The sequence below is a fragment of the Haliaeetus leucocephalus genome, unplaced genomic scaffold (genome assembly GCF_000737465.1).
Source record: "Haliaeetus leucocephalus isolate CR32 unplaced genomic scaffold, Haliaeetus_leucocephalus-4.0 Scaffold140, whole genome shotgun sequence".
NCBI lineage: Eukaryota > Metazoa > Chordata > Aves > Accipitriformes > Accipitridae > Haliaeetus > Haliaeetus leucocephalus.
In genome coordinates this window covers 1,191,736-1,218,781 of record NW_010972576.1, presented here as the reverse complement: position 1 = coordinate 1,218,781, position 27,046 = coordinate 1,191,736, and the positions used below count along the sequence as shown (strand labels likewise).

Genomic DNA, 27,046 nt, shown 5'->3' with positions numbered 1-27,046 from the left:
GTTTGCTTCATTAGGACAAGTTGTGTAAATAGATACTTGTACTGGATTTCTAGCCTTGATTTTTGGTATGTAATTTCATGATCATATCTTATCCTAGAATTCACTATCAAATGAGTTATCTACTCGCTGTTATAACTAATCATACTGTAGTTCTAGTAATGGAAATTGTATTACTAATATTATCTTCACATTTTCATAAACGTATGCTAAAATAAAATGAGTCACTGTACTGTTTTAACCTTGTCATTAGTAACCTTTAAGCTTACTAAATTTGTTTTGAATTGTGTGACTTTGTGACACTTGTGCCTATTACATACAGACCTTATCCACTTATTTTGTTAAACTTATTTGATATTTTCAAGGATTATCTAAGATTTAAACTAGTTTTTAGTTATTTTGCTTAGCAGCAATCTGTGTATCTCAGTGCAAATGCATTTGTGTTTTTCCTTCATTTCTCTTTCATTAGCAGCTGATATTCAGAGCGAACTCTTGTTAAATGTATGATCTTTCCTTCTTACTGTCTACATTGATAGCCAAATATGTAAAACAGATGCTATAGTGGATTATTGCTTCGAATTAGAGATTAATACCATGAGGAACAGAAAGACGGCTTTCAAGCAGGCTTCCGTATATGGCAAGCTCAAGGGAGAGGAACAGCCATACATAGCAGAAGCGGGACCCAAAAATGAAATTTAAAGCAGACATTAGCTTTACAAGGTTGTATCACCTGAAGTCCTTTTTGTTTTAGTTTGGGTTGTAATTGTTAGTTTTATTTCAAGAAAAAAGTCTAAAGAGTAAACAATAACAGTAGCTCTTTAGAAACCAAGTAGGTAGATGCTTACAGACATGATGGTAAATACTTGATTCTACAGACAGTTACTAAGACTAAAACTTCTTCCAAAGAGCAATAAAGTAGAAGTATGTTCTGCAGCTTTCATGTAGTAAGTGTATGTAACACACCTGTGTAAGGTTTCTAAATTGTTTTATTCTGCTCTTTCAGCTCTCTCTTTATTCTTCCAGTTTTCTTCCTGTTTGACTCTCTTTAATTCTACCCAAGTAATTGTTTAAATTAAAAGCAAACATTAACAGGAGTAGTGCAGCCATTGCCTTTGATGTGTTTTTTGCTTAGTTATTATTGATGCAGCCCTGTAGTATATGTTTTCTCTATATGTAAGTGAACAGTTTCAAGATTTACATGTTAAAATCTTGCCTGTTGTCATCCACTGAAGATACAAGCTAACATTAATTTCAGACTTGAATGTTCTAAAATGGAAGTCTTATTAAAGTTACTGTTAAAGGCACAGAAAATGAAAATATTGTGAAGAAGAAATTGTAGATAGCAGTATGGAATTTTGCTCAAAGGCACAATTATAGTTCACCTAAATCTCATGTTTAAGTTTTAGTGGGCAAATAAAGTGTATGTTAGACAGTTTTTAAAATTCTTCTTTACTTTTTGCTTGCTTTGTGGAAGTTGAAGGACAATATGTCATTTACATTATTTCCTTACTGATACGGATTTTTAATGAGTTACAGAATATTTTATGTTCTCAGGCTTTTAAAATGCCTTAATTGTTGTTCTTCCAAGAAGGTCACAGACTTCTTCGGAAGCTGGAGTCCTTACTAGAATCAGTGGCATAAAAATGCTTATTATCGATGCTAAAAAGTGGTACAATGTCCAGTGCTTGCATGCAAACAAGATTTACATATTCTATCATGGTCTAGAAAACTTTGATTTAAAGAAATATCTAATGCCAAAGGTTTGGAAATGAGATGTAATTATGGAGCGTTGGGAACAGTAAGAACAGAACTTGTGAATGACTATTGGGAAGAGTTTACATGAAGTGTGAGAATTATAATTTATGGAATGATTTGCCGGTGAACACGGTGGTAGAGATGTTGCTTGTTATTTTAAATCTTAAATGATATTTGCAGGGAGGTAAAGTCACGTTAATGTTGGGTTTTAAGTTCTTCAGTCACATAATGCTGAAATTTTCCTCTCTGTTTTAGTCTTATTTTTTAATGGATTATTTTGTTTTGTTTATTAATATTGAGAGTAGTCTTGTATAAGATCAGAAGTGAATTGGGATATTGATCACGTGTTGCTTCTTACAGGTACTGCTCCCAGCAGCTGGTCTCTTGCAACTGCAGGATGTGAAAAGGACTTGCTGTGAATTTTTGGAATCCCAGCTTCATCCTATCAACTGCTTGGGGATTCGTGCTTTTGCTGACATGCATGCATGCACAGATCTCTTGAACAAGGCCAACACATATGCAGGCAAGTTACCATTAGTGTAGCATATAGCTTGATATCTGTGCATGCGGGTACACACACACGGGTTCCATGCCCACCCAACCCCACCCAGAGGAAACCAAATTTGATCCAGGATATTGCAGACATGTATCTTCTGACAAAGAGTGCACCTGATATGAATGTCTAAGAGAAGTGAAGTCTCCTGTCTGGAACATAGTTATAAGCACAAAGGGGCAGCATCTTCACAGCCTATCAGGGCCATACAAGGTCCAAGCAATTTGTAATCCAGAAAGAAGCTAGCTTGGTGTTTAAAATTTTGCACCATCACTTAGGGGAGGAAATCAGGAATGAAGAATTAAAGATCTGGCAACTGCCACAAGCCAAAGTCTGTAGGAAGTACATGGGGGAAGAAAGAAGACAAGGGCATGCAAGGGGGGCTATCTGTAGCCCCTGTACTGCACTGGCTAAGAAGCAAGAAACATACCATGAGTATTGTGTTATCAACTTGTCTTCTGAAAATGCTACTCATCTAGCCTAAGACTTGAAATTTCCTACTATATAGGGTACGTGTAGTCTCATTCTTCTGCCTTGACACCAAGGAGATAGAGGTGCATCTTCTAACTAACGGTATAGCTCAACCAACAAAATTCTACTTTCCTCGTAAAGAGCACTTGCCATTGGATTGTTTCACATTTTTTTCTGAAAAAAACATTCATGCAATTCTTAATTTTATTACTGAAAGTACATTGTCATGGTCATCTTAAAGACTGTGTTATTCATATCTGTAAGAGGACTGGATCATGTCAAATCTTGACATTTTTGAAAATTAGGTTCTTGTTTTGATTGCTGTTGTGAATGAAAAAGAAATTCTGATTCTGTGATGAAGTAACAGTAGTGTTGTATGGGGGGGACAAGGGAGAACAATTATTCCTTTTTTCTTGATGCTGCTGAGGTCTCAGATAGAAGAATGCTGAATTGATAGATGCCAACAGGCTGAAGTGAATCCAAGGAAGTCTAACATGAACATGTTAAGAAAACAGACTGACCTATGACAAAGACTGAGAGAAGAGAATCCTTTCAGTCAAGAAACTAAAAGGCTAGGAGGATGAGAAGGAATGCAAATCTTCCTGTGCGTAAAAATGACTGAGAATGAGTAAGCTTAACTTGTGAGGTATTTTTAAAGTTGTTTCAGATATTAAGGAAAAATCCAACTAACACAGGTCAGGCAAGCTGTCTGTGGAAGTTACGGACTTTCCACTGCTAGGCAGCTGTAAAAAACCTGGTAAGACTAACTTCTGATTTAGGTTGATCTAAATCATGTCTGTGTGCAAAACCAGATGATTTGAAGTTCTTTCTAGCTTACATTTCTACTATTCTGCAAAGGCTAAAATCCTTTTTTTTTTTCTTTTTTCTTTATATTTCAAATACATTTTCTGCTGTTGGAAACTGATACACATGTAGTTTTAGAGAGTGTGTTACTAAATTGGTAATTTTTAACATAATGGATTAAAACCTTGTTTGACTGTTCTTGATGCCAAAAAAGGTTGTGAAATGTAGATGACTAAAAAGTAAGCAAAACATTGTGTAAGCTTGTAAGTTTGTAGCGTAACACTATGACCAAAACTAAGGCTTTTAATTTGTTCAGGTAGCAATGATGTTACTGTTCTTTTGTGTGTAGAGTGCCTTGAGGTCTTGATGCTTGAGTCAAGACTGAAGACGTTATACTGAGGAAATAACTTTTTAATGGAAGCTTTTTTTAGTGAATAAAAAACCCCTCTTTTACAGGGTCTAACTTACTAGCCAGCAAAGTAGTATAGTTTGATTAGAGCTTTGGCAGTGAATATTCAGAGAGTGGGACAAATTTGTTTGGAAATTCAGAAGTCACGGGTTGTCAGGACTCTCAGGCATGCCTCCTTACATGCAGCTTGCACTATCTGCCCAGTCACAGATCTTTTCCTGTCTTTTCAGTCTCTCTTGGATGTTTCATTTCTACTTCAGGTTCAGCAAAACCAAATTGCTTTCCATCTAAACACCTTTCCCTTCTCCCTGTCTTCCTCTGTCACTGGTGACTTCAGTGTTCTCCCAGTCATTCAGGTTTGTAAACTTGACAACTTTAACTCTCTTCTGCCATTTTCTCTCAGCTACTGAGCTGTGTGTTCCTCTATTTTTTTCTTCCCTCCCTACCAGATCTGCTCTACATCATGTTTCCCTTTTGGTGCAATGTAAATCCATCTCTGCCATAACTTCCTCTCTGTTTGCTAAGGTCATTTTACTACTTCTGCAATATTTCTTTTCCCCCTGGATCAAATTCCAACTTCTCATCCTTGGCTTTTCCAGTTCAGCAGAATTACTCTCACTTGAGTCTTTTATTTCATATCTCTCTTTACTACTTTTGTGCTTGGAACTAACCTCCTTTTTTTCTCTGTAATCAAACAATCTTCCATTTCTGTCAAATTCCTCCAGAAAGCACTTTTGTCATCTATGCTTCCCTTTTTGTCATCATATTCTTGGAGTCCTGCTGGCCCATACCATGAGCTGCCAGCTCAACTCCTACTGTGTTTTTGCTGTATCTCTGTGCTGAATTTTAAAGCAGTGCACACTCTGTTCTTACTCTTGAGATAAATATGCTGTGCATAGTCAGGGTGTGAGCTACTTCATTGCATTGCACTCTCTGCACTGCCTTCCTTAATCCCTAGCACTCTGGCAGGCTTACTATGAGAGCAATACAGAAAAGAGAATTAAAAATGAAATATCCTGATAAGGCTGCAGAAAAAATTCATATGATTGTATTGCTTTTCATAACTTTTCTAAAATGTTCAGTGACTGATTAGCATCGTTAACAGTTAGTACAGACTTAAAACTGGAGATTTTCCTGAAATAGAGCGCTAAGTGCTTCATTTCATATGTCTAGGTCCAAATAATAGGTTTTTTATTGCCTTGAGTAATTTTAGACCTCATAAAAAGAAGGATTTTGATGAATGCTTTCAGTTGCCTTAATTCCTAGAAAATCTGTTTTCTGGTCTAGGTGTTGTCTGCCGCCCCCCCGCCCCCCTTCCAGGAGATTATAGTATTTCTGTCAGGAATGGATGTTTCAGGAAAAAACAGAAGTGCAGCAAACTCATACGATTAGGTGTTTGTCAACAGAATCCTTGGTTGCTGTCTTAAACTGAGGTATACAAATCAGCCATACTCAGAAGTTTTTAGTCTAGTGAAATTGTATTCAAATTATTTATGTATCATTTAAAAAAAAAAAATTCAAAAGCTATTCAGGTTGGTTTTGAAAGTACTAGCTTTTGTAATACTTACCTTACTCAAAGTTGTAATGTGTATGTGACTGAATGACTTCGTGATAATTGTATTTAAACTGTTATGCAAAAAAGTTCTAATTAAATCTTTTTGTCTTTTAGTAATATAATGCCAAATCCAAAAAGCCATTATATTTTTGACCTTTTATGCAATAGGAAGCAAGGTGTACACTTATTAACTAGAGTTACTGCTCAGATATTTAGTGTTTTAGGGAACACATTTTGATATAGCTGTTGCTTAATTTTGAATTTTTTTTTTCTAACTTCTGTTCTGACTATGCCTTAGTAACTTCTAAACTACTTCAGTTACTTCTAAACAATCTTTGTTCAATTTAGTAGTTGAAGCTAATACTTATGTAGATTACTTTCTAGCAATATAAAATCTAAGACCCTGGCAAGACCTTGAGTGCACTATTGCTTAAATGTGTTTGAGAGCACAGGAGCTGGGTCTAACTTGTAACCCTCTCTCTCTGGGTCATTTGGTTCAGGCATTCTTTGCTGTGTTCGGAGAGACTCTGCAAGCAGGACACAAGCAAGTGAAAAGGAGAAGGAAGCTATTTGTTGGTCCTCCTGGGACTTGCAAGCTACTAGGCTGAGCACCGGCATGCTCAGTACTCCTGGTAAAAGCATCCAGGGAGGAAGGACTGTCCTTTGTTTCTCATTGGAATGCGCTGATCATTAGTCTTGCTGGATTTCTGTCTGCTGACTCCCTATTTTTCTTCTGTACAGTTTTATACCTTTTCAGGTCAACGTTTCTCCTCTTGAATTTTCAAGCTTCTCACTGCCTGTATCTTGGCCATCATAGCTTCTTTTTCCCCCTGTTCTTATCTCAAATGGCTCTTTGTACTTTGTCAAGACTTTTTCTTACAATTGAAAAAATTTTCTCAAAAGTCTGAGCCAAAGATATGTGGCTGTGCCATTTCAGAATTAGGCCTTGTATCACAGACAGCTGAACTCCCAGGAGCAGATATTTCGAGATTAAGGCTCCCGAAACTAGAATGAGTACAGAAGAGGATTATTAGATTGAAAAAGCAGTGAAAATATTTCCCTGCTAGAGAAAATGAAAAGCATTTGGATGTTTAACTTCTCCCAGTCTTTGTTATACTTGCTATTTTATATTTAGGAAAGAGAGGCAGGGAGATATTTCTGCTAATAGACAATGATAGCATAAAAACAAATGGATGCCGATGTAGATCAGAAGTTATTAGAAAAGTGAAACTCTCGAAGTTCCTTCCAGCGGGAGTAAAAACCCAACTTTAATTAAAATTGGAGCTTCATAATCCTATGGTGGAGTTGGCTCTCCTGTAGCAGAGTGTGAGATTTTTATAATTTAAGAGAGTCATTTATATGCATCTACGATGCCTATCGAGATCTGAAAATAGTGGACAATTGATACAGATTACTTGGAATGAGCTTCTGTTGCAATTAAACTCTCTGAGATGCTACCTGTTCTTGTGATGTTCCAGAAAGCAGCTCTGCTCTGGGTCTCATCGCACTCGCAGTCAGGGACTACGTACAGCTGAGGTCTCTCGTCCGTTTTCTGTGATGATTCCTACAAAGAGTATGTGGCATGAGCGCTGCTAGTACATCCTCAGTTTTAGTCTGGGATACATCTTACATAGTCTTAGAGGATGTTCACAAAATAGTTTTTCCTGAGAATGTGGTGCATTTTCTAGTTGTCAGAATGTTATGTACAACCTGAAGATAGATTGGTAAAGCCTTTTAATGAAGAGGGGTATGCCATCTTGGATTAGAGAGGCACTTGCTCAGTGCTTAGGCCTTGACATATTTCTTAGTTATAATCAAAGAATAATAATGTACTTCCACTCACCGCATAGGCTGGTACGGGGTTTGGAAACATTGGATGGCCTGTGGAAGAAGCGTCTTTTGAGGACCAGCTTTACACAGCAAACTTTCTTGGCTTTTAGCATCGTGCTGAGGAGATGTTGAAGAAACTTTTGTTGGGGAATCTTAGCATGTGTTGCGAAGCAAGAATTGCTGTGTTGTACTTAACTGTGGGATACAGCATTCTTGATTTTGGTGCTCTGAGTCTAAAACTTTGAGCCCTGACTAGACTTGGAAGCATGCCTGTCTTCCGTAGACTATTCTTGTGTACATTTGTATGCATGAGATTGAAAGGGCGTAGTTAGCAGAATCGTTCTTATGATTCTATTCTGAGTAGCAATGTCTGTTGCTATGCTTCTGTTACCTTGGCTGCTGTGAATTTCATGGTGTTCTCAAAAGCAGTTATTTAAGCATAAAATTAACAAGTAAATCAGACTTTTAAAAAAATATAATTCTGCAGTGATTAGCTTCTGCTGGTTCTCCAACTGGCAGAGCTTGTATCTATCCTTCTGTAATAAGACTGGGGTTCCTGCTTGACCAGTGCCTTGTGTTAGGCCACTAGCAAAGACCTTTTGTCCCAAGTCAAAAAAAATCACAATGTGACATTGTGAATTGAAGAAATAATTTAAAAAACTAGTTCTTGCTAAATATTTTTGTTTCATCTGCTTGAGAAATTCTTTGTTCTTTTAAGTGAACGTAAGGCTTAGATCTTTCCAAGCTCCCATGCTCTGCATTGCTTTAAAACAAGAGGTTATCAGTTCAGAAAGAAGCTATGTTTCTGCAAAGTTCCAGCTGGTTTTATAGCATTATCACATCAGAAAGATGCAGGTACTCTATTTAGTTTCTAAAAAATATCATCTGTTTTGTCGAATGGAAATAGTTGGCCTAAACGAGACGAAAGACACTTATAAGACTCAATATTTGTGATATTTTGTTTCACACACTAATATACATTGGATTACTGTCATGCAAAGATCTAGGGAATATGAGGGGTTTTTCCTTTTCTTCCAGCTGCAGCCTCTGGCACTGGTAAGCTCTGGCCATGTTTTTCATATGTGTTAATGTGGCTTTGGAAGATCTTTGGGAGAAGATTTCTGAAAGTGTACAGAATGTTAAAAAGATTTCTGAAAATGGATATTAAGAGTCGTCAGCTGCTGGAACACCTCAGAAAAATGTTAGAAAATGACAGAAGCCTGTTAATGATGGAACAGAAATTTAGCCAGTCTTCAACAATGTCATACACAGAGACAAACACTGACAACAGCCACTGTCATAAAACAAAAAGGAGAAGATGGCTTACAGGCTTTTATTTTTGGCCACCATGATTCTCTGAAAGGTTTTTAATCTGAGGGAACTTCAGGAGACCTTTACTTCTGTATTTGTTTATTCCATTTAGAAAAGGCAATTAAGCCAGAGAAGGTCTGACTGTAGGTATATTAATGAGTGAAATAGTGTTTGTGAATTAATCCAGAAATGTTTATAGCATAAAATGTCCTGTGCAGATTTCAGATGTAGCTTCCCTTCCTATGTAATTGAAAAATATAAAGTTAGTGTCAATATCTTTATGGCCAGCAAGACTATGTGCCTTTTGGATGGAAGAGGTAGGTCAAGTGCTTACTGCTTCTGTGTGCGTGCATAACACACATCTCTAGACTCATAATGAAAAATACTCAAAAAGTGGGTAAAAAAAGCATTTACAGCTCCTATTATCTTCCTGTGCTCTCCACGCTGGCATCGTTTATTGTAGTTCCAAAGATTTTGTTACTAGCCCCTTTCATGTTGTTAAGAACTTCCTTTTTGTCCTTTTAGTTTGTCCCTGAAGCTGAAGTCCCATCCTACTGGTACAGGGCAGACAAGGACAGATCTTCAGCTATTCACATAGAAACTGTCTCTATTGGTTGTGAAAATGTGAAAATCTGTTTTTCATATGCAATTGGAACAGATATTTTAGAAATGTCCTAAAATGGAAGGGATTTTTTTTTTTAAAGGCAGATTTTAGTTTTGATAATAAAGAAGTAGGATTCTACTTGCTTAGGGAGTGGGAATTTGGGAGCCAAGCCTCGGCAGCTCCTAAGCCAGCTTGTTCCCAGGCTGCCTGACTCTGGAGCCAGCTGGCTTCAATGTCTGGGTAAAGTGTCAAGAAGTGGGGCAGGATTCCAATACGAATTTGTCAAAGTTGCACACTGTGTGGAAAATTCTGATTTGGAAAAAAGTAAGTATTTTATTCTCTCATGAAAACTTCCAGCCAGATAGTTCTATCTGTTTGCTTATCTAGGAGATGTTCATGAAGAAATAAGTATGTTACCTAATGCAACAAATAAAAACCAAGCTAATTTGAGATTTTGCAGGGGACAGATGCATGAAATATTTAATCGTCGTCAAGTTTCATGATGTTTGATGTTAATATCTCTAGATTATTGAAGCTTTCAGGATGTGAGCAATAATATGGGATAATACAAATCCTAACCCAGAAGGCAAAAAAATACACACACACCCACAATATTATTTTTCATTCATCATTATTGGAAAAAAAGGATCTAAACGGGATTTTTGGAACTCTTGGTACTGAATCATATTAATTCAAAGATGCTGATATCCTCCTTGTTAAAAGGAAGCAAAAAGTTTGAATTTTATAAGCATTATTTTTATATATAATAAAATAATGCCTTCTGTCTTCAACACTTGAACAGCTTTAGATAAATTGCTGTTGGCACATTTTATTGGTTTTTTTGCATTTCCTTGTTCTTTTTCAGTTTCTGATTATTTTGAGTAATCCATTTAGCTGTAATTTCAGTTGGCTTCTGCCAAAAGGTTATCTATCAATCAGTTAAAATGGTCTCCTTGACAACAAGAGATCTGGTTCTTAAGACACAAGTGATTTCACCTTACCTCTTTTTTTGATGACTAAAACTTATACAGCAATCTACTCTTGTATTTATCTTTTTTTTTTTCTGTAATTCCTTCAGCTGAGGATTTGTTTCCAGGTGCTGCTTGAGAACCTGAGCCTGTAGCTATTGACCAAGTAGTTTCTTTTAATTTCTCTTTTTTTTCACTCTTCTGTCTTCTCTTGGCCACGTGCCTTGTTTTATACTTTAAGCACAGAGGCTGACTTCCAGTAAAATAGTCTTAATTTTTGTTCAAGTATTGTATATTTTTTTCAGATTTTATTCTACAGTTCTCTTTCTAGCATGAAAATAGGAAACAGCCTCACATTCATTGTATTACTTTGAAAATTCTCAACTTCTGCTCTTCTGGTTTAGAGGCTGGATCTCTTCCTTTTTAAAAGTTGATTTAGATTTATGACATGCTCTAAAAAACAAGGCTTTTATATATGAGTCTATAAAATCAACTACGTATTTCCAGTTTATGAAGCGCATCCTGTTGGATGTGATCCACTGTTGGATTGGCTTTCTCAAGGGAAGATGAACAAGGCTTCTGAACCTCAGATTTGTTTGAGATTTGGATGAGCGTTGCTTCCCCTTTCTGCTTGCTTCCTAACTCACCTTCTGAGTAGTCAGGCATGCTGTTTTGTAGTACTGTCACTTGAAATTTGGAGTTTATCATAAAACTAATGTATTAATTATATTATAAATATATTTAGAAATATATTATAAATACTTATTTCAATAAGCGTACCTCCGAAAATTCTACTTCAGCTTACAAAACTGCATATTTGTAGTCTGAAAAGTAAACAGACATGAAGATTTGTAAGGAGTGGAAAAGTAATGGTGGTGTTATAAAAATGGATAGTATTTCTACTTATCCTTTCTCTCCCATTGCCTGAAATACTGCAGAAAATACTACCTGTCCATCATAAAAATTGCTGCAGATTTGGAGGGACTTGTAGTGATAATGACTGCATGAATGAAAAGGCTGGTAGAATGAGGGACTGAAAAGGCGAGGACTGTCTACTTTAGAGATGAAGGCTAAAAAGGAATATAGAATAATGAATGATTTTGAGTGACAGGGTGCAGCTTTCCCTGTCATCATATTCAGCATTAGAACGTGGGGATATTAATTGAAAACTGATTAATGGTAAACTGGGTGTTAAATTTAGATGTTGGGCTTTTTGTTCAATGAGACTGTGGGATTATTACTATAAGAAAGTATTAAAGTCAAGAATTTAACGGGACTTAAGGGGACTGGATTGCATCTTACTAAACTCATTGTTTAGTAAAATGTGGTTAAGGTAAAATATCCTTCTGGCTACCATTCTCTAATCTTTCATGGTTATAGTGAGACTTTTATGAGAGGAGGTTTTATTGTCGTACTTTTAATATATATTCTTGGACTTTTGTCTGAAACAATTTGTACTGCCTGTTTCAAGGAACAGGATGCTAAACTAGATAAAGGACAAGAATTATACTGTGTTAGATTTGTCTTTTTATGCTCTCTAGTCTTTAGTACAGTGCAAAAAAGCTGTTGTACCCTGCAAAGTTGACCTGAAAAATTTAGACTTCTTGATCTGGAAGAATTCAGCATTTAACTTTTTTTTTAACAGCTTAAGACAGTTTGTCAAGCATGCAAGCATGGAGTCTTAAGTATAGTAGCACTAGTGGAGCATTAGAAAAGGCTTTAAAAAGTTCTTTAGTTTGAATATGTTTAATGACCTTTTTTTACTTATTCTGAGTGAATTCTTAAATTCCCAGTAATAGCTGTCCCTTCTAACTTCTGTTAAGAATAGCTGAAGAGGGGAAAAATAACAGTTAACTGGATGGAGCTACTTTTAAAGCAGCTGAATGGCTTATAAAGCAATTTTAAGGAAGGGAGAGGACAACTGAATAACTTAACAACAACTTGATACATGCTCTATGTTAAAAGAAAATGTCTGGTTCTACAACTAAAATATTGAATTTTGCCAGTTTTATTTACTTTAAGTTGAGGCATTTAAAAAAAAAGAGGAAAAACTACACCTTGTAGAGGTTGTGGTATGTAATATTTTTATGATGTTGGAGAAGCTCTGAGAGATGCAACAGGATCCAGACCTGTTGTTTGATTTGATCTACATTAGACTGCAAAACTGCTGGTTAGTTCTAATGAATCAGTCATTGTTCGTGTTGAACTGCAGGTTCAAAACATGTTTGTCAACAGCATAGAGAGCGTATTCTTTTTCTGGAATCTTTTTTGCTGTATTTGTGTGTACAAAGTTAGCAAAATGGGATTTAAGTAATAGTCAAGGACAAGTACTCAGATGAAGGAATGCTGAAAATGTTAAATTGCTATGATTGCTACTTTTAGTATAATGTGTTTTAATATTTCAATTATTTTTTATAAAAGCTGTTTGTGAGACCAAGCTTTAACCTATATAAAATGTTTTAAGTTAAGGTATTGCTTCTAGATATGACAAATTAGCATGTATTTTTACTTGTTTTCCTTTATTTTTTCTCTGCTGCTTTAATGCTTTTTGTGGGATGCACTTAGCACTGTATGTTAGAGTACTACTTTTCCTCCAAACAGAACAACACTTTTCTGATGTCGTACTTAGTGAAGAATACCTCAACCTTGGTGTAGAGCAGGTGTGCAGTCTTATATCCAGTGACAAGCTCACAATTGCCTCAGAAGAGAAGGTAAGACCATCTGTATCCCAGTATTCTTTTTATCCTTTTGGGTGAGAGTGCGAGCTTGTTCTTACTGCTCTTGCACACTTGTTTGGATGTGTTCTTTCTTTCCTCAGTGAAATTAGGCATGTATTGTGCTGATGTTTAAAGGATTTTTCCCCAAAGTGTTAAGGATTTTTCCCAAAAGCGATGTTGAAAATTAACCTCAATTCTTAAAAATCCTAAAACTGTATTAAATCACATAACCCTTTGTTCTGTGGAAAAAAACTGAAACTAAATTAAATGGAAATTCCTTCTCATCTTCAGGCAGAACAAACAGAACACATGCTGTGAATCACATATACAGGAGTTTGGTTTACCGAGGTATAACTAACTCAAAAATAGTAGTTTGAAGAGCAAGCATACACCATCTACTAACTTTAACATCAGCAGGCCCACATAGGTATTAAAACTCTGTATGTATATGTATGTGGACTGTTTAGCCCAACCGAACAAATGTGAGCGGCAAAGGAGATGGCTAGGTAGCTTGGTATAACCAAACTTGAGTTTAAGTATGTGTTGGCTCACCTTTAGCTAGATCTCATTCTTTTAAAGCAATTTTTGAAACTGTGATCTTCAGTGAACCCAGTGCATCTCTTTGAACCTCTAATGGTTTTCAGGTTGTAGAAGTATTCATTTTTTAATTCAGTTGTGATCAATGTAAAATATATTGGTTTTCTTTTTTCCAAAGAGTATATAGTTGTACTAACACCTCTGTTCAAATGAGGCTAAATTGTACTCAAAAACATGTTTGAGTACTGATTTGTATGGCTAGGTAGTGTTTCGTGTTAAAACCTTTTTGAAACTTTGAATCTCAGAACTATTTGCTTAAACTGCAACTAGCAAGGTTATGTTCCTGTTCTCATAATACCCTGAAGGTCCGGTTTTATCACTTTGATTTTGATATACGTGATGCTGCTTCTGTGGAGCATAATTAAGGTTTTAACGCTCTAGTGTATGATGAGCTGCTGTGCAATAGAGGAGAAACTAGGCCTGGGATCACTTCTTCTAGTAAGACTCAGTGATGATAAGTCATTTGAGTGATGATGTGGCAGGTCAGTTTTCCAAGAAAGGAAGTCTTAGGATTGTAATATCACTGCTGCCGTGTTGTTTGTTTACCTAGTTTTATTGGATTTTCAGTACCAGTGAAATTATTGTGTGCATTTTGTCAATGTAGTGCAGCTATCCTTGAAACACCAGTAGAGAAGTGACAGAAAAGAGACTGGCTACTACATCTTCAGAATTTTGTAGTGGGTGACTTATGGAAATAATGGGAGCTGTAACTGCTCTTGTCTTTTCTCATGTTAGGAATTTTAGTATAAGCAAAAACTGTTTTTGGAGGCACACTGATATTTTCATGCTACTGAATTTGTAAGTCAAGGGACTTGCATTTGTTTGTTTCCTGGAAGGTATTTGAAGCAGTGATAGCGTGGGTAAACCATGACAAAGATGTAAGGCAGGAGCTAATGGCACGCCTGATGGAGCATGTTCGGCTGCCTTTGCTTTCCCGCGAATATTTAGTTCAGGTAAGCAAAAAGGAATACTAATTCTTCTGCATGTGAACGTTTCAGTTTACTTTTTTAATGCCAGATGGATAATTTTAAATTTAAACAACAGCGTAAGGTAGTGTGTTACTGATAGTAAAAATAGACAGCCACCATTACATATGCACGTGCACGCACACACAGAGTCAAATGAGGGATTGCCATGTAGAGGATATCATATATAAGTAATTTATCTGTTTAGCTACTTGTCATTCTAGAGTAGTAATCCGAATGATTTAATTAGCTGAGATCAGGTTAGCTTTCATTTTTAATATGATATTTGATATAACACTTCTTTTCATAAGTGAATTTTAAATTTCAAAATTGAATCTATTGTTTAAATTCGTTAGGACTTGCTGATAAAGGAAACATTTCTTTACCTGGTTCAGATATAATACATTTTTTCAAATTTTATAAGATCATTTTGAATATTTAGGTGTCAGGTCAAATACTTAAGGTCGAAAATACCAGTTCACTATTAGCATTGGTTAGTAGGTGTAGTAGCAGGTTGGCAGGTGTTTATTTTAGAAATTCTGATTTTGTGATATGAATTTCCTCCACTTTTTGTGGTTTGTTTGGGGGTTTGTTTTGCTTTTGTGGGTCTTTATGTTTCATTTTGCTGTTGTGGTTTCTTATTGTTGTGGGGTGGTTTACTAGTTTGTTAATTTCTTCTCCCCCACGTTCCCCTTGAAGTGTTCTGTATTCTCTGTATTTGAAAAGTTAAGAAATGTGCTTGTGAGGAAGTGATTTACCTTGCCTAACACTGTTTCTTCTACTTAACTAGTAAGAGAATCAACATTTTTTTTTTCAGTGACTGCATATTTCCATCACATAAATTCATGTCTAACTGTGGTTAAACTACAATCTAAAAAAATCAGAATAATCTGCATTTGTGTGATATAACGCAGGCTTTATTACATTTCAGATTATTTGTGTTTTACTTCCTTATTGTGCTCAGACCTTGTTAAACTTCTATTAATAAACAGAGAGTTGAAGAAGAAATATTGGTTAAGAACAGCAGTGCTTGTAAAGATTACCTCATTGAAGCTATGAAGTATCACTTGCTACCAACAGAGCAACGAGCATTGATGAAAAGCACTCGAACGAAATTGAGAACACCTGCTAGCCTTCCAAAAGTAAGACCCTTATTTTTCCAATGTACTTATTTCTTCAAACTCCATTTTAACAGATTTCATGAGAACATGACCATCACTTGAGGTATTCAATAAAAATTTTCATACCAGAACTATTTATCACAAAACTATATTAGCTTTGTACTCCATACTACTTGTGATATAGATATTTTAGTCTCCCACCTAACCCCTACGCTCACAATCCGCCAGCCCCCCCCCCCCCCCCCCCACCCCCCAAAAAAAAAGTTTTTTAAGTAAGTTCTTCAGCATTTGAAAAATATACAGTTATAGGCCTGGTGTTAGAGAAATAAGCCTGCTTCTTTAAAAAAAAAAAAACAAACCCAAAAACCCAAACCAAACAACAAAAAACCCCAACCCTAACAGAGACTGATGCTTCTGAGTTGGGGCATTTATTCCATTTTTAACTAAATACAGGCTTTTCATTTTAGAAGAAGAAAACAGAACAAACATCAGATATTATCTTCTTTCCAATGAAGTAAAGATGTTTTCTCATAGTACTGTTATGGCAAGTGCAATAATGGAATAGGAGATTCCATTCAGCAGATTTAGCACATTTCTCTCAAAGGAACCAGAGAAGGCTGTTCTGTGATGGATGGTCACAGTTCCATTGAACATCATAGATGCTGAATTCTCATACCTGAGGTCAGAGTAGGATGTGAAGATACAGCAGGATCTGTCCCGTTCCTGGAAGCTCTACCTGGACTCTAGTTGCTTCCTGCTTTTCTATCTCAGATGTTTCCTCTGGACACAATGATTACAAATTGCATGTGTTTTTTTAAAAAATGAATTTTGCCTAGTTTGCGAGACTTGTATTTCTTATTTAGGAGAATCGTCCTTTAATTATTGCTTGTACAGAAGCTTGTTTTATTTTTTAACACTTTTTTGATCTTTCAGGTGCTCTCATATATGCAAATAATTAATAAATATTATCTCCCTTTTAGTTGATGATGGTAGTTGGAGGACAAGCACCAAAGGCAATTCGCAGTGTTGAATGCTATGATTTTAAAGAAGAACGCTGGCATCAGGTGGCTGAATTGCCTTCCAGAAGATGTAGAGCGGGTAAATGATGCCTAGTTTTTTATTGTGGTTGGTAATGCTTCAGAATTAAGGCATCTGTATAAAGCATTGTATGTTCTTTGGAACGGTATTTATATTTATCTGACAAGGGCTAAGCCTTGACTTCAGTGATCATCCTTAAAATTTGAATTACTTCCTAATCTGGAACAATACAAGTCTGATAACTTGATCTTAATTTGTGCTTCAGTTTGTAATCTCTAGAATAAACTGCTTTATTTACCTCCCATAGATACAGAAGATAAATAAATTTAAATATTACTGCATTATAATAACATCTAATTTTACTATTAAAATACCTAATTATTATTAAATGAGATGAAGAATGTGAAGAAGTGACCAACTGATACTAAAGATATGAAAATGTGACCTTAAAGCAGCTGAGATATCTAAGAAAGAAGAAATTCAGCAGGCATGATATTCAGAAGTGTGAGCTATTAATAACAAAAAGTGTCAGAACTTCTAGTATTCAATGTGAATGAAGTGTGGCTCTAAGACACTGTCAAAAGCCTGATAAGTGTAGCGAGTACTGTAAATTGTGTCAAGTATCTGCATACCTAGGACACTACAGAATACCATTAATTCACTACAAGACTAAAGCACTGACCTTTCCTCCCCGTTTCCCTGCTCTAGGAATGGTGTACATGGGAGGCATGGTTTATGCTGTTGGTGGTTTCAATGGTTCTTTGAGAGTTCGCACAGTAGATTCCTATGATCCGGTGAAGGACCAGTGGACAAGCGTTGCCAATATGCAAGACAGGAGAAGCACACTGGGAGCAGCTGTATTAAATGGTCTTCTTTACGCTGTGGGAGGATTTGATGGGAGTACAGGTATTTTTGCCTTTATACTCTGCTGATTAGCTTTGACTACTCTTGACATAATTGTATCAAATTTGAATGTCTCTTTCCTGGAAGCTGCGATGAAACCAAGCATGAGGATACCCTGGCATCTTGTGGTGTGGAATGTGCTTTAGTGGTCACATCCTTCTACCTGAACAATGGACTGTTTGCTCCATCTAAGAGTTTAGTCTTAATGACTAGTGATGTTTGACAAGTTCCCTTTCAGTATTCCTTCGACAGACAGAGTCCTTAACTCATGGAAGATCTGAGCAGAAAAATTATCTGGTACCTTTTTTCCTGTTTGCATATGAAATATACCTGTGCATTTTCATATATCGTAAATAGGATTACAAACAGCTTTCTCTGACCTGTGAGAAGGCTTTGGACATACACTGTTCATTCTCTTCACAGATTCATTAGACAATTTGTGCACAGATGATTCTTTTCCTTAATAACTATTACTGAAGTGTATGTAGGAGACAGCATTGTGACTTAATTAAAAAGAAAGGAAAAAAAAATCAAGGGAAGAATTTTTCAGAGTTCCACAAAAGCTTCTATTAATTAGCCCATTTTCAGACACTAAGAATGGGTTGACTGTAATTGGCTATCTAAAGGACACCAGCTGTGCCTTTTGCACAGTAATAACAGTCCTTAAAATGACGTAATTTGAATTTTCAGACAGGTACGTTTCAGAAGGTAGACAGTACGTTGCACCTAGTTTTATAGAGAGAATAATGCTATATTGTCTTCATAGGTTTATCATCAGTTGAAGTTTACAACTTAAAGACTAATGAGTGGTTTCACGTAGCTCCAATGAACACAAGAAGAAGTAGTGTTGGTGTAGGTGTTGTTGGAGGTAAGTGGACAAATGATACTAAAAAGAATAGGGGGGGAAATGCAATCATTTACGCTACTACCTTTTCTCACTTTTGAAAATATACTTCAGATTTATGTTTTTGCTCAACCTTGTAATTAAAATGGTATGAACAATACATAATCATTCTACTTGGTTTTGACCAGCTTTTAGCATAGTTGTTTTAAATTTTTTTTCAGAGCTTCAACTGTGTCTGAGGCCAACTGAGGAAAAGCTCGCTAAGCATGCATGCTCTAGGTTACGCATGTCAGCAAAGCTGGAGAGCCCAATTACTGAAGCGATGACCTTATATATTGGTCTTTAGTGATGTAGCACTGCAGTATTGTCAACTGTTATCTGAGGCTGACTGCTGGTTGTATGCTGGGGATGATCTCAAGGACAGTGCCAGGAAAACTGATGACTTTCAAGTCAGCTTTGTGGTGAATAGCCTGGATGTCAATTGCACAATGCAGACCTGGGCTGGCTCTTGGATCGTAAAAGTTCTGGGCATGTGTTTTAACTGCATAGGAACCACTGCTGTTTCTGATCAGACAATGCATACTGTACAAGTAATTTTCATCTGAATTTTAGATATTTTTGACACCTAGAAAGGAAGCCTATTTGCGAGCTTCCGATGTTGGACATACTTGAATTAGCTTGCTTTTGAACAATTCTTAATTAAAACCACAGTAAAGTACCTTTGTATTTCAGCGAGGCAATTCAAAACCTCCTGACTGACATTGTTCTTGTTAGATACTGGCTGCCTTTTACATCCTAAAAATGACAAGAACTATAGTGTACTATATTAAACTATTTACAAAATAGAAACTCAATAACTGATTGATGACAGGTACTGATTACTAGCTAATTGAGAGAAAGATGACTTCTCCTCAGCCCGTGTAGCAGTATAGTCTGTGTGCATTAGAAATATGTAGGTTTCTGTTGGTTACTCTTCTAGGTAAACTGTATGCTGTTGGTGGCTACGATGGGGCGTCACGTCAGTGCCTTAGTTCAGTAGAATGCTATGATGCTAATACAAATGAGTGGACCTATGTTGCAGAAATGAGCACTAGACGGAGTGGAGCAGGTGAGTGGACAAGAATCAGCTATCCTTGTAAAACTGAAACAAATTTGTGGTTTTAAAATGTATCTAAAAATATAAAAGGTAAGCTAAAGTCTGAGTCTTATGAAATGTGTTAGTCTTAATGCCTGATATATTGTGGGTTATAAATACAGAACTGTCCTATAGAGTAAGATTCAGTCTGTTAATAGTAAATATCTTTCCTTGCTTTTTCACACTTTTCATATTCCTCTTCTTTCCATAACTTCTGATGTTTTTAACACCCAGATTAATATGCATGGATTGTGACAATCAATTTAACATCACCTAAATACTGAAGTATCAAAGTCTACATGGCCTGGATGAAAAAATGTCATTTCTTCAAAGATGTCTCTTTGCCAGTATAGGGATTTTTCTAATAGCATTTTCAGGTTGACTTTACATGTGAACTGTGACTAGATTTCCACCTCTTTGGAGGATGTGTTCTGCATTCTGATTCACTGCAGGAAATTTTGTCCTTGTTCATTCTTAAGTTTATATTACTGGTTTCATCCTATTACTTCCACTTATGTACCCTTTGTTTCATCTTCAGTAATTCTTCTCATCACCTGGTGTTTACATCCTTTGGATATGTATAGGCTACTACATGTTATCCTTCCTTATCATTTAGCCAAGGTACATCCATTTATTTCTTTATAATCTTAAAAATCCCTTCTTTATTTTTTTTTTGTGGATTTTTTTTTTTCCTCCTTGTGATTCTGAGTATGTATATTTCTCTTTAAAGACATCAAAAGTGCCTGTGGTATTCTGCTTTTGTTTAATGAAATGATGCTTCCACAGCTCCAAATTGACTTTAGCATTTTCATTATCTATTTGTATTATGGACTCAAATCGCATTTACTGTTCACTGTCCTCTATTTGTCTTTTGGTATTTCAGGTTTTTTCAACTCGCAGAAGTTGTTTTATTTCTCTAGATGCGTTCCCATGGACTTTTTCAAGTCAAATTGCATGATATTATTTTTCTATGTTTATTTTTTGAGTTGCTTAAGTCACTTTTCTGCCAAGTACTCAATGGTGCTTTTTAGCAACACCCCTCAAATATCTACTGGTGATTGCATTAATGTGCTTCATAATTGGAAGAGATGTTGCTACAAAAAAACCTGGATGGACTTCTAGTATGCTCAGTAGATGATTAATAGTTATCCCAACTTTTCATCTTGCCTTCCATTATTCTTTATTAACTCTGAACAGTCTTTAATCTGTATTATGGTGTTTAAATTAAGTCCAAATTATTTTGAAAGAATATACAGAAGTATTAAAATCATTACTAAAATGAAGATACTTAGTTTGTGATACTTCCATTATACCCTCTGAAAAACAGCAAGTTGATATGTCTCTTATTGCTAAAAGTAATGTTTTGATTGTGTTTCTAAACTAAAACTATGATGTTAATGAAGGAAACATGATACACTGTATCTCAAGCAAACATAGTTGTCTTGTGAAACTTCCAGTTACTCAGTCTGTGCACCCTGGAAGTAAATTCTGGATTAAAAACTGGCCAGAGTTGCACTAAGGGTACCATTAAATATTCCTGTTTAATATTGGCAAGTTTTGAGGAAAATATTTACATAAAATGGGCAAATTACAAGTATCATTATAAAGACAAATAGTGTTGGTGGGTTGTGACAAAGCTTTATTTTGCAATCTGCCTGCACACCCATTTTATCTCAGCAGTTTTTTTTTTAAACACTGTTTTTGCAAACTATCTTTGTGCTTATAGCCTATTTATACACTAGATATTTTCAGATCTTTTTTAAAAAATGTTGAAGTACTTCTATAACTCTGAAATTTAGTGCCTTAGACACACTAACTACTGGGATCTTTCTGCCCCTCTCCTCCCTCCCCTTGTCCCAGAGTTCAGGACTGTGTTTACTCAACTCTCTGCTGCCTTTTACCTTGTCCTCTGATTAAAAAAAAAAAACAAACCATGGAGAGGAAAAGTAAATGTAGTCAGTTATTTCAGATTCATAAAACTGAGTAAAATAATAAACGTTCTTCTGTGCCATTCTGTTAAATACATGGAAAATTATATTTTTGCATGGGGGAGGAGTGGGTGGTAATGTGAAAATCATGACGATTGATTGAGCTTGGCTGTAGCGGCCAAATATCCAAAACCACCAGAACTGTTTCAACTGATGATCAGTCCTGGTGGTGGTATGGGTGCTAACTAAAGAGAATTTTGTTCCTGTATTAAACCTTTGGATCTCTGGTCATCTCAAGGAACTTAAGTCTGTCTCTTCTGTTCCTACTGCTTCAGCTTCATTCAAAAGCAGCTTCAGAGGTTAACCCTCAGTTACTCTTCTTTAGTACCAACTGCTTCTCAGTTGATCAATACGGGGACAGATCTGTTTCCAGCAACATATTGGGATGAGGAACTTCAGATCCAGATATAGGCCATTTGGGAGGGATGAGAGATATAAGACAGGGTCCTGAAAAATGGGCAGGAAAGAAAAATAACAAAGAAAGGAGAAGTCAGAAGACGGCAACAAGAGGATACAGACGGAAGGAGCAAGAAATAAGGTAGGACTTGGAAACTGGGTGTGGGACTAAGGGAAAATGAAGCACCAAAGAGGAACGGAGGACATTATTAAAAATAAGGAGCTATCAAAGAAAAAATCACAATGTGGCAGAGGGAAAACTTTACACACTGAATAGGAAGGTCGGTAACTATACAGAAAGCCTGGGTGGGGGGATTTATATCGCATCACATATTTAAACTAAAAATCTTAGCCCTCCTTCTAGCTCTGTAATGTTTAATCCTACAAAAGATGAATGTTGTATTATCCTGTCTAATAAAGTGCGATCAGAGTGGGAGAAAGAAAAGCTGTCACACTATACCGTGACATGATAGCTAGAAATAATAGCAATAAAAGAGGAATTAAATTAACTGGGAAGGATATGGGGAAATGTTAGTAGTGAATATCACTGATAAAGCATTAGATAGCATGATTTATAAACCAGTGTCCTATTTTTTAGATTTGCAGCACCAATTAACTTGTCCATGTTTCCTTCCTGTCTTCCTTTAATTATTAAAATCTGTCTTTTAAAGAAAATGTAGTTATTTCAGCAGGAGTCGTTTCTCTCCTGGTATAGGAATGGCTCTTACATACAATATTAGTGATATGTTTTCAAAGATATTTCAGCTGGCTATTAATGTCTCCGGGTTCTCTTTTTTTTTTTTTTTTTTTTTAAACCCAGTATTTTTTTTTTTTTCCTGAAGGACTTAACTGATCTTTTGCATTCATGCTTGCTGTTTCCCTTTAATAAAGATTTTAAGCTGTGCCCTTTTCATGGAACCCTTTAAGAACTGTATTTGCAAATCTGTATCTCAGCTTTGAGTTTCATAATCTTAAATGTGACATATATTAGATTTCCCAATGTACTTTCATAGTAGTGTTTTTTCAGTTGTCTTCATGGTCCATCACTCACAAGTTTTAATAATAAAAAAACCCCCTACATTTCTGCAATCTATTATGTTTGGGTTCTAATAGTGCATTATAAAGTGAGCAATAAATAAACAGGCCTTCCTTTCTGCTTCCCCTATTACCATCTTTTCAATGTGTGCAGCCCAACTAGCAAGTAGGTATAGACTAGCTTTATTTATTCCTTCATCCCAAGCTTACAGATTGATAAACTTTTGTTGTAAAGTAAAGGACACCCTAGGAGTAAAGAAGACCCTTTAATATCCTTTTGGATATTTTGATAACTGAAGCTTGGTTCAAGGAAGCTCGGTGGTGTTCTCCAAATCCTGGAGGAGGAAGGTGCTCAATCGAACTGTTTCCTTTTGTTTCATATGTATGTTTACAAGGTATTTCAACACTTCAGTGGAAGCATCCCTATTATATAATGTCTATCCATTCAGCTTTTATCCTCTGTACTTCAGTTTTTACTTTCTAAAAATTCACTTACGCTTTATCATCTTGTCAGATTTCTGTTATGCTGGCTGAGCACACTGTCTCATTTACTGTCACTTCTAATTAGTCCTAAATTTCAACAATCCTCATTTTCCCGCACATCATTTTTTGTCCAAAATTTTCTAAATCTTCTGTTGCAGAACAGCTCTGGTCTTTGTATGCTGCAATATGGTAGATGGGCACGCAAGACATTTTATCAGTGTCTTGCTGTAGTTACTGTCTTTTTGCTTTAATGCATTCTGAAATAGTTCCTAACATTGACTGGATGAAGGATTTATGTTAGTGGACATAATATTTATTGGTTTTCCTTTGTGTCAGTCAAACCATTCTCTGGTTAATTTTGAGTATTTTCATATGTTCACAGGTGTTGGTGTGTTAAACAATTTATTGTATGCGGTAGGTGGTCATGATGGTCCTTTGGTAAGAAAAAGTGTTGAAGTGTTTGATCCCATTGCCAGTACGTGGAAGCAGGTTGCAGACATGAACATGTGCAGAAGGAATGCAGGTATATGCAACAATTACTTTAAAATAGTGGTAATATCATTTGGTGTAAATGGCACATTCCGGGATTTCCGCTGCTTTCATGATGTCGCGGAATAGAAACCATGCTTTTATGGGGTGAACAAGCCACTTGCTAATTTTCATATTGGTTTCCTGTCTTTTTTTAGGTGTTTGTGCTGTAAATGGTCTCTTGTATGTAGTTGGAGGAGATGATGGTTCCTGTAATTTATCAACAGTGGAATATTATAATCCAACAACTGATAAATGGACAGTTGTGTCATCTTGTATGAGTACAGGAAGGAGCTATGCAGGTAATGTGTATAATTTTTTTTTTTTTAAACAGACTTTTTACAGTATAACAGCTAGGATAAGAAATTTGACAAAGCATCCAAACAAAGTCCTGTCTAAGGTAAAACCTAAGATACTAGAATGGGTATGAAGAATCTGATGGTACGTTTTGAATGATGACTTCAAGTATTCACTACAAGGAAAAGAATGGTATTAAACTGTACTCAAGAGGGATTTAACATGTAAGTGGTGAGTCAGAAAGATGATTCTGATATGACCAGTCCTTTTTTTAACAAGAGATTTGCATCTCAGTCTACGCGGGTCCAATTCAGAAGTTCTTTGGGATTTGATATTTAGAAAACAAGAGCTGTTTCAGGAATCTTTTTCTTCAATAATTGTAGTTTCTCAAATGAGTTATGTAAGAGAATGTTAAGGATATATTTCACTGATAACAAAATTAAAGTAAGTTTGAGTAATGGCAAGTTTTTTCAAGTCACAGAAACTTTCAGAACTTTGCACTGATTCAGACAACTTTGTCAGAGAGAAATTAGGGAAAATACGAACACTGATGCTGGTGCACAGTTTTATGATGTTATGCTAGTTACAAGGTATTATATTAAAACTTTATTTTCATATTCTTGAATTTTTTAAAATACTACCTAAAGATTTATGCCTTTTTTTTCTTCACTGTAGGTGTTACAGTTATTGACAAACCATTATGATCAGTAAAAGGATTTTCAACTTGATTATGCACTAGAAGCAGTCTTCAACAAGTGTATTTGAAGTGACTGAGTATCTAAGCACTTCTCTACTTGTAGCTGCACCTTGAGTCACAGTGGAAGATGTGACTGTCTACAATTACAGATGACGGATGATGAAGATTACTCTAGGTAGAAGCAATGCGTAGGATTATTCTGCAGTTGAGCAGAAGCTGATTGAACTTTTGAAGTCTAGTGGACCATTTTTTTTTATTGCAAGGTCTTAAAAAAAAAAGCCACTTTCATAAGGACTGACTTACGTCAGTCATGACTGAGAAAGAGATTGTCAGTGAAGAATGGTGTGTATTCTGGTGAAAGTAAATTTTTGTCTTATTTTTTCCAGAGACTAATAAATATATTTAAAGAAATGAACCGTCAGTCTTCATAGTAGGTATTGAATCCCACCTCAGTAATTCAAGCTGGCATGGGGTAAATTTCTTTCCTTTTATAAAACTTTTGTTACGTAACTATACTATGTGCATATGTTTGTGTGAGCATAAGTTGCTTTCTATTGAAATTCTTCAAAACCTGATTTTACTATTTATAATTTGGCACAGTACTTTGAATATGTCAGTACTATGTTGTAAAACAGAGTTGTATTTTTTGATATGTAACATTGCTTAACACTACTAATTCCCACCGAAGGAGACCAGAGATAGTATAACACTTCTTGAACAGGTGTAATTTCAAGATCTTTTTAATAAAAATGTTGTCTGTACTTATGATTTTTTTTTTCTGTTCAATTTTGGTCACATTTAGATGTTACTTCTTTCTTAGCTTTTTATCCAAAAGGTGATTTGGCATGAAAATAACTGAAAATTTATAATGAATGTATGAAATTGCATTGAACTTGCATGGTACTAAGGCCTATTTATGCGTGTAACCTTAGGTTCTATTAGCTAATATCTGAATATACTGTATGTGGCCATGCTTATAAAGCAGCTCATTTTTATTCGTCCTTGGATGGCCTCCTTTTAACATGACCAAAGTTATTGTCATATTTGAGACATTTTCTTCAAATAAAAGTTTGTATATTGTTTCCTAATGCCAACAAGTTGCTTAAAACTGTTTCTCAATACAAGTCTCAAACCAAATAATCTTGACATCAGTGAAGGGGGGGGGGTGGGAAGCTGGTGTTCTTAAGAGCTGAATGCAAGCAAACTGAAAAGAATTATTAAGGTTTAGGGAACTGGTCATGTAAATATCACTGGTTTGCTGCAGGGTCTGTTTCTGAAAGCTTTGGTTTTCAATTAGTTAAGGTAGTGGCCACCTCTGTTCCAGTGAAACTGTTTGAGCTGTGAAACGAGTGTAACAGCTGAGAGCTAACACAAATGGATGACTGCATTTTTACTGTTGGTGTTGCGCGACGCACTGTGGGTTGAGGTAGCGGGTTTCGCTAGAAACCTTTTATTTGAATTGTAGGTTTGTATTTGTAGAATTTTACCTGGGCGATGGAGGTAACGGGCAGGGGCGGGCTCCCCTCGGCAGCGATCGTTCCCCTCGCACCGGCCGCCGCCGCCCCGGGGGCCGCGCTCCGGCTCCCCTCCGCCTCTCGGCAGCTTCTGCGGCCGGTCGCGCCCGGGTCGGCCGTGCGGAGACGGGCGGCGAGGGCCGGGCGGGCACCGCTGGGGCGGCGGCACCGCGCAAGGGCCCCGGGGCAAGGGAAGGGCGGCGCCCCCCCGCCCCGCCCGCCTCTGCCCACCTGAGGGGCCGCTCTCCGCCTCCTCACGTCTATTGACGTCACCCGGCCTCCCTCCCGCCTCATTGGCCGCGCGCCGAGGTCTCACTATCCTCACTCCACCCCTTCAGCCAATCGGTGCGCGGGACCCGCAGCTCCGTCCCGGCCCTCCTCACGCCTGACTCTCCGCCGCTGCCGCCCGCCAGCCAATGGGGGCCGCGCCGGCCGTTGCCGCGCCGCCAATGGGAGGGCGCACTTGAAGAGCCGGCGGCGCCGGCGGTTGTTACTCCTGCGAGGGGCGCGGGCGCTGCCGTTTCCGCCGCG

The 27,046-nt window shown here is 36.7% G+C and overlaps 1 protein-coding gene across 6 annotated transcripts in view; it reads left to right on the top strand.

Moving 5' to 3' along the window:
* The window catches only part of KLHL2 (kelch-like family member 2), a 56,465-nt gene extending 30,367 nt beyond the window's left edge, over positions 1–26,098 (top strand). For 5 of the 6 annotated variants that reach the window (XM_010586067.1, XM_010586072.1, XM_010586071.1 and 2 more), the window contains 11 exons: positions 2,113–2,275; positions 12,859–12,968; positions 14,408–14,524; positions 15,529–15,678; positions 16,638–16,755; positions 17,404–17,601; positions 18,365–18,466; positions 19,422–19,550; positions 23,862–24,002; positions 24,166–24,309; positions 24,980–26,098. In XM_010586067.1, coding sequence (XP_010584369.1) covers positions 2,113–2,275; positions 12,859–12,968; positions 14,408–14,524; positions 15,529–15,678; positions 16,638–16,755; positions 17,404–17,601; positions 18,365–18,466; positions 19,422–19,550; positions 23,862–24,002; positions 24,166–24,309; positions 24,980–25,008 — 1,401 coding nt within the window. In that variant the 3' untranslated portion in view covers positions 25,009–26,098. The remainder of the gene's footprint in view (positions 1–2,112; positions 2,276–12,858; positions 12,969–14,407; positions 14,525–15,528; positions 15,679–16,637; positions 16,756–17,403; positions 17,602–18,364; positions 18,467–19,421; positions 19,551–23,861; positions 24,003–24,165; positions 24,310–24,979) is intronic. The other variant, XM_010586068.1, reaches the window with a different exon arrangement.
* The last annotated feature ends 948 nt before the right edge of the window (positions 26,099–27,046 follow it).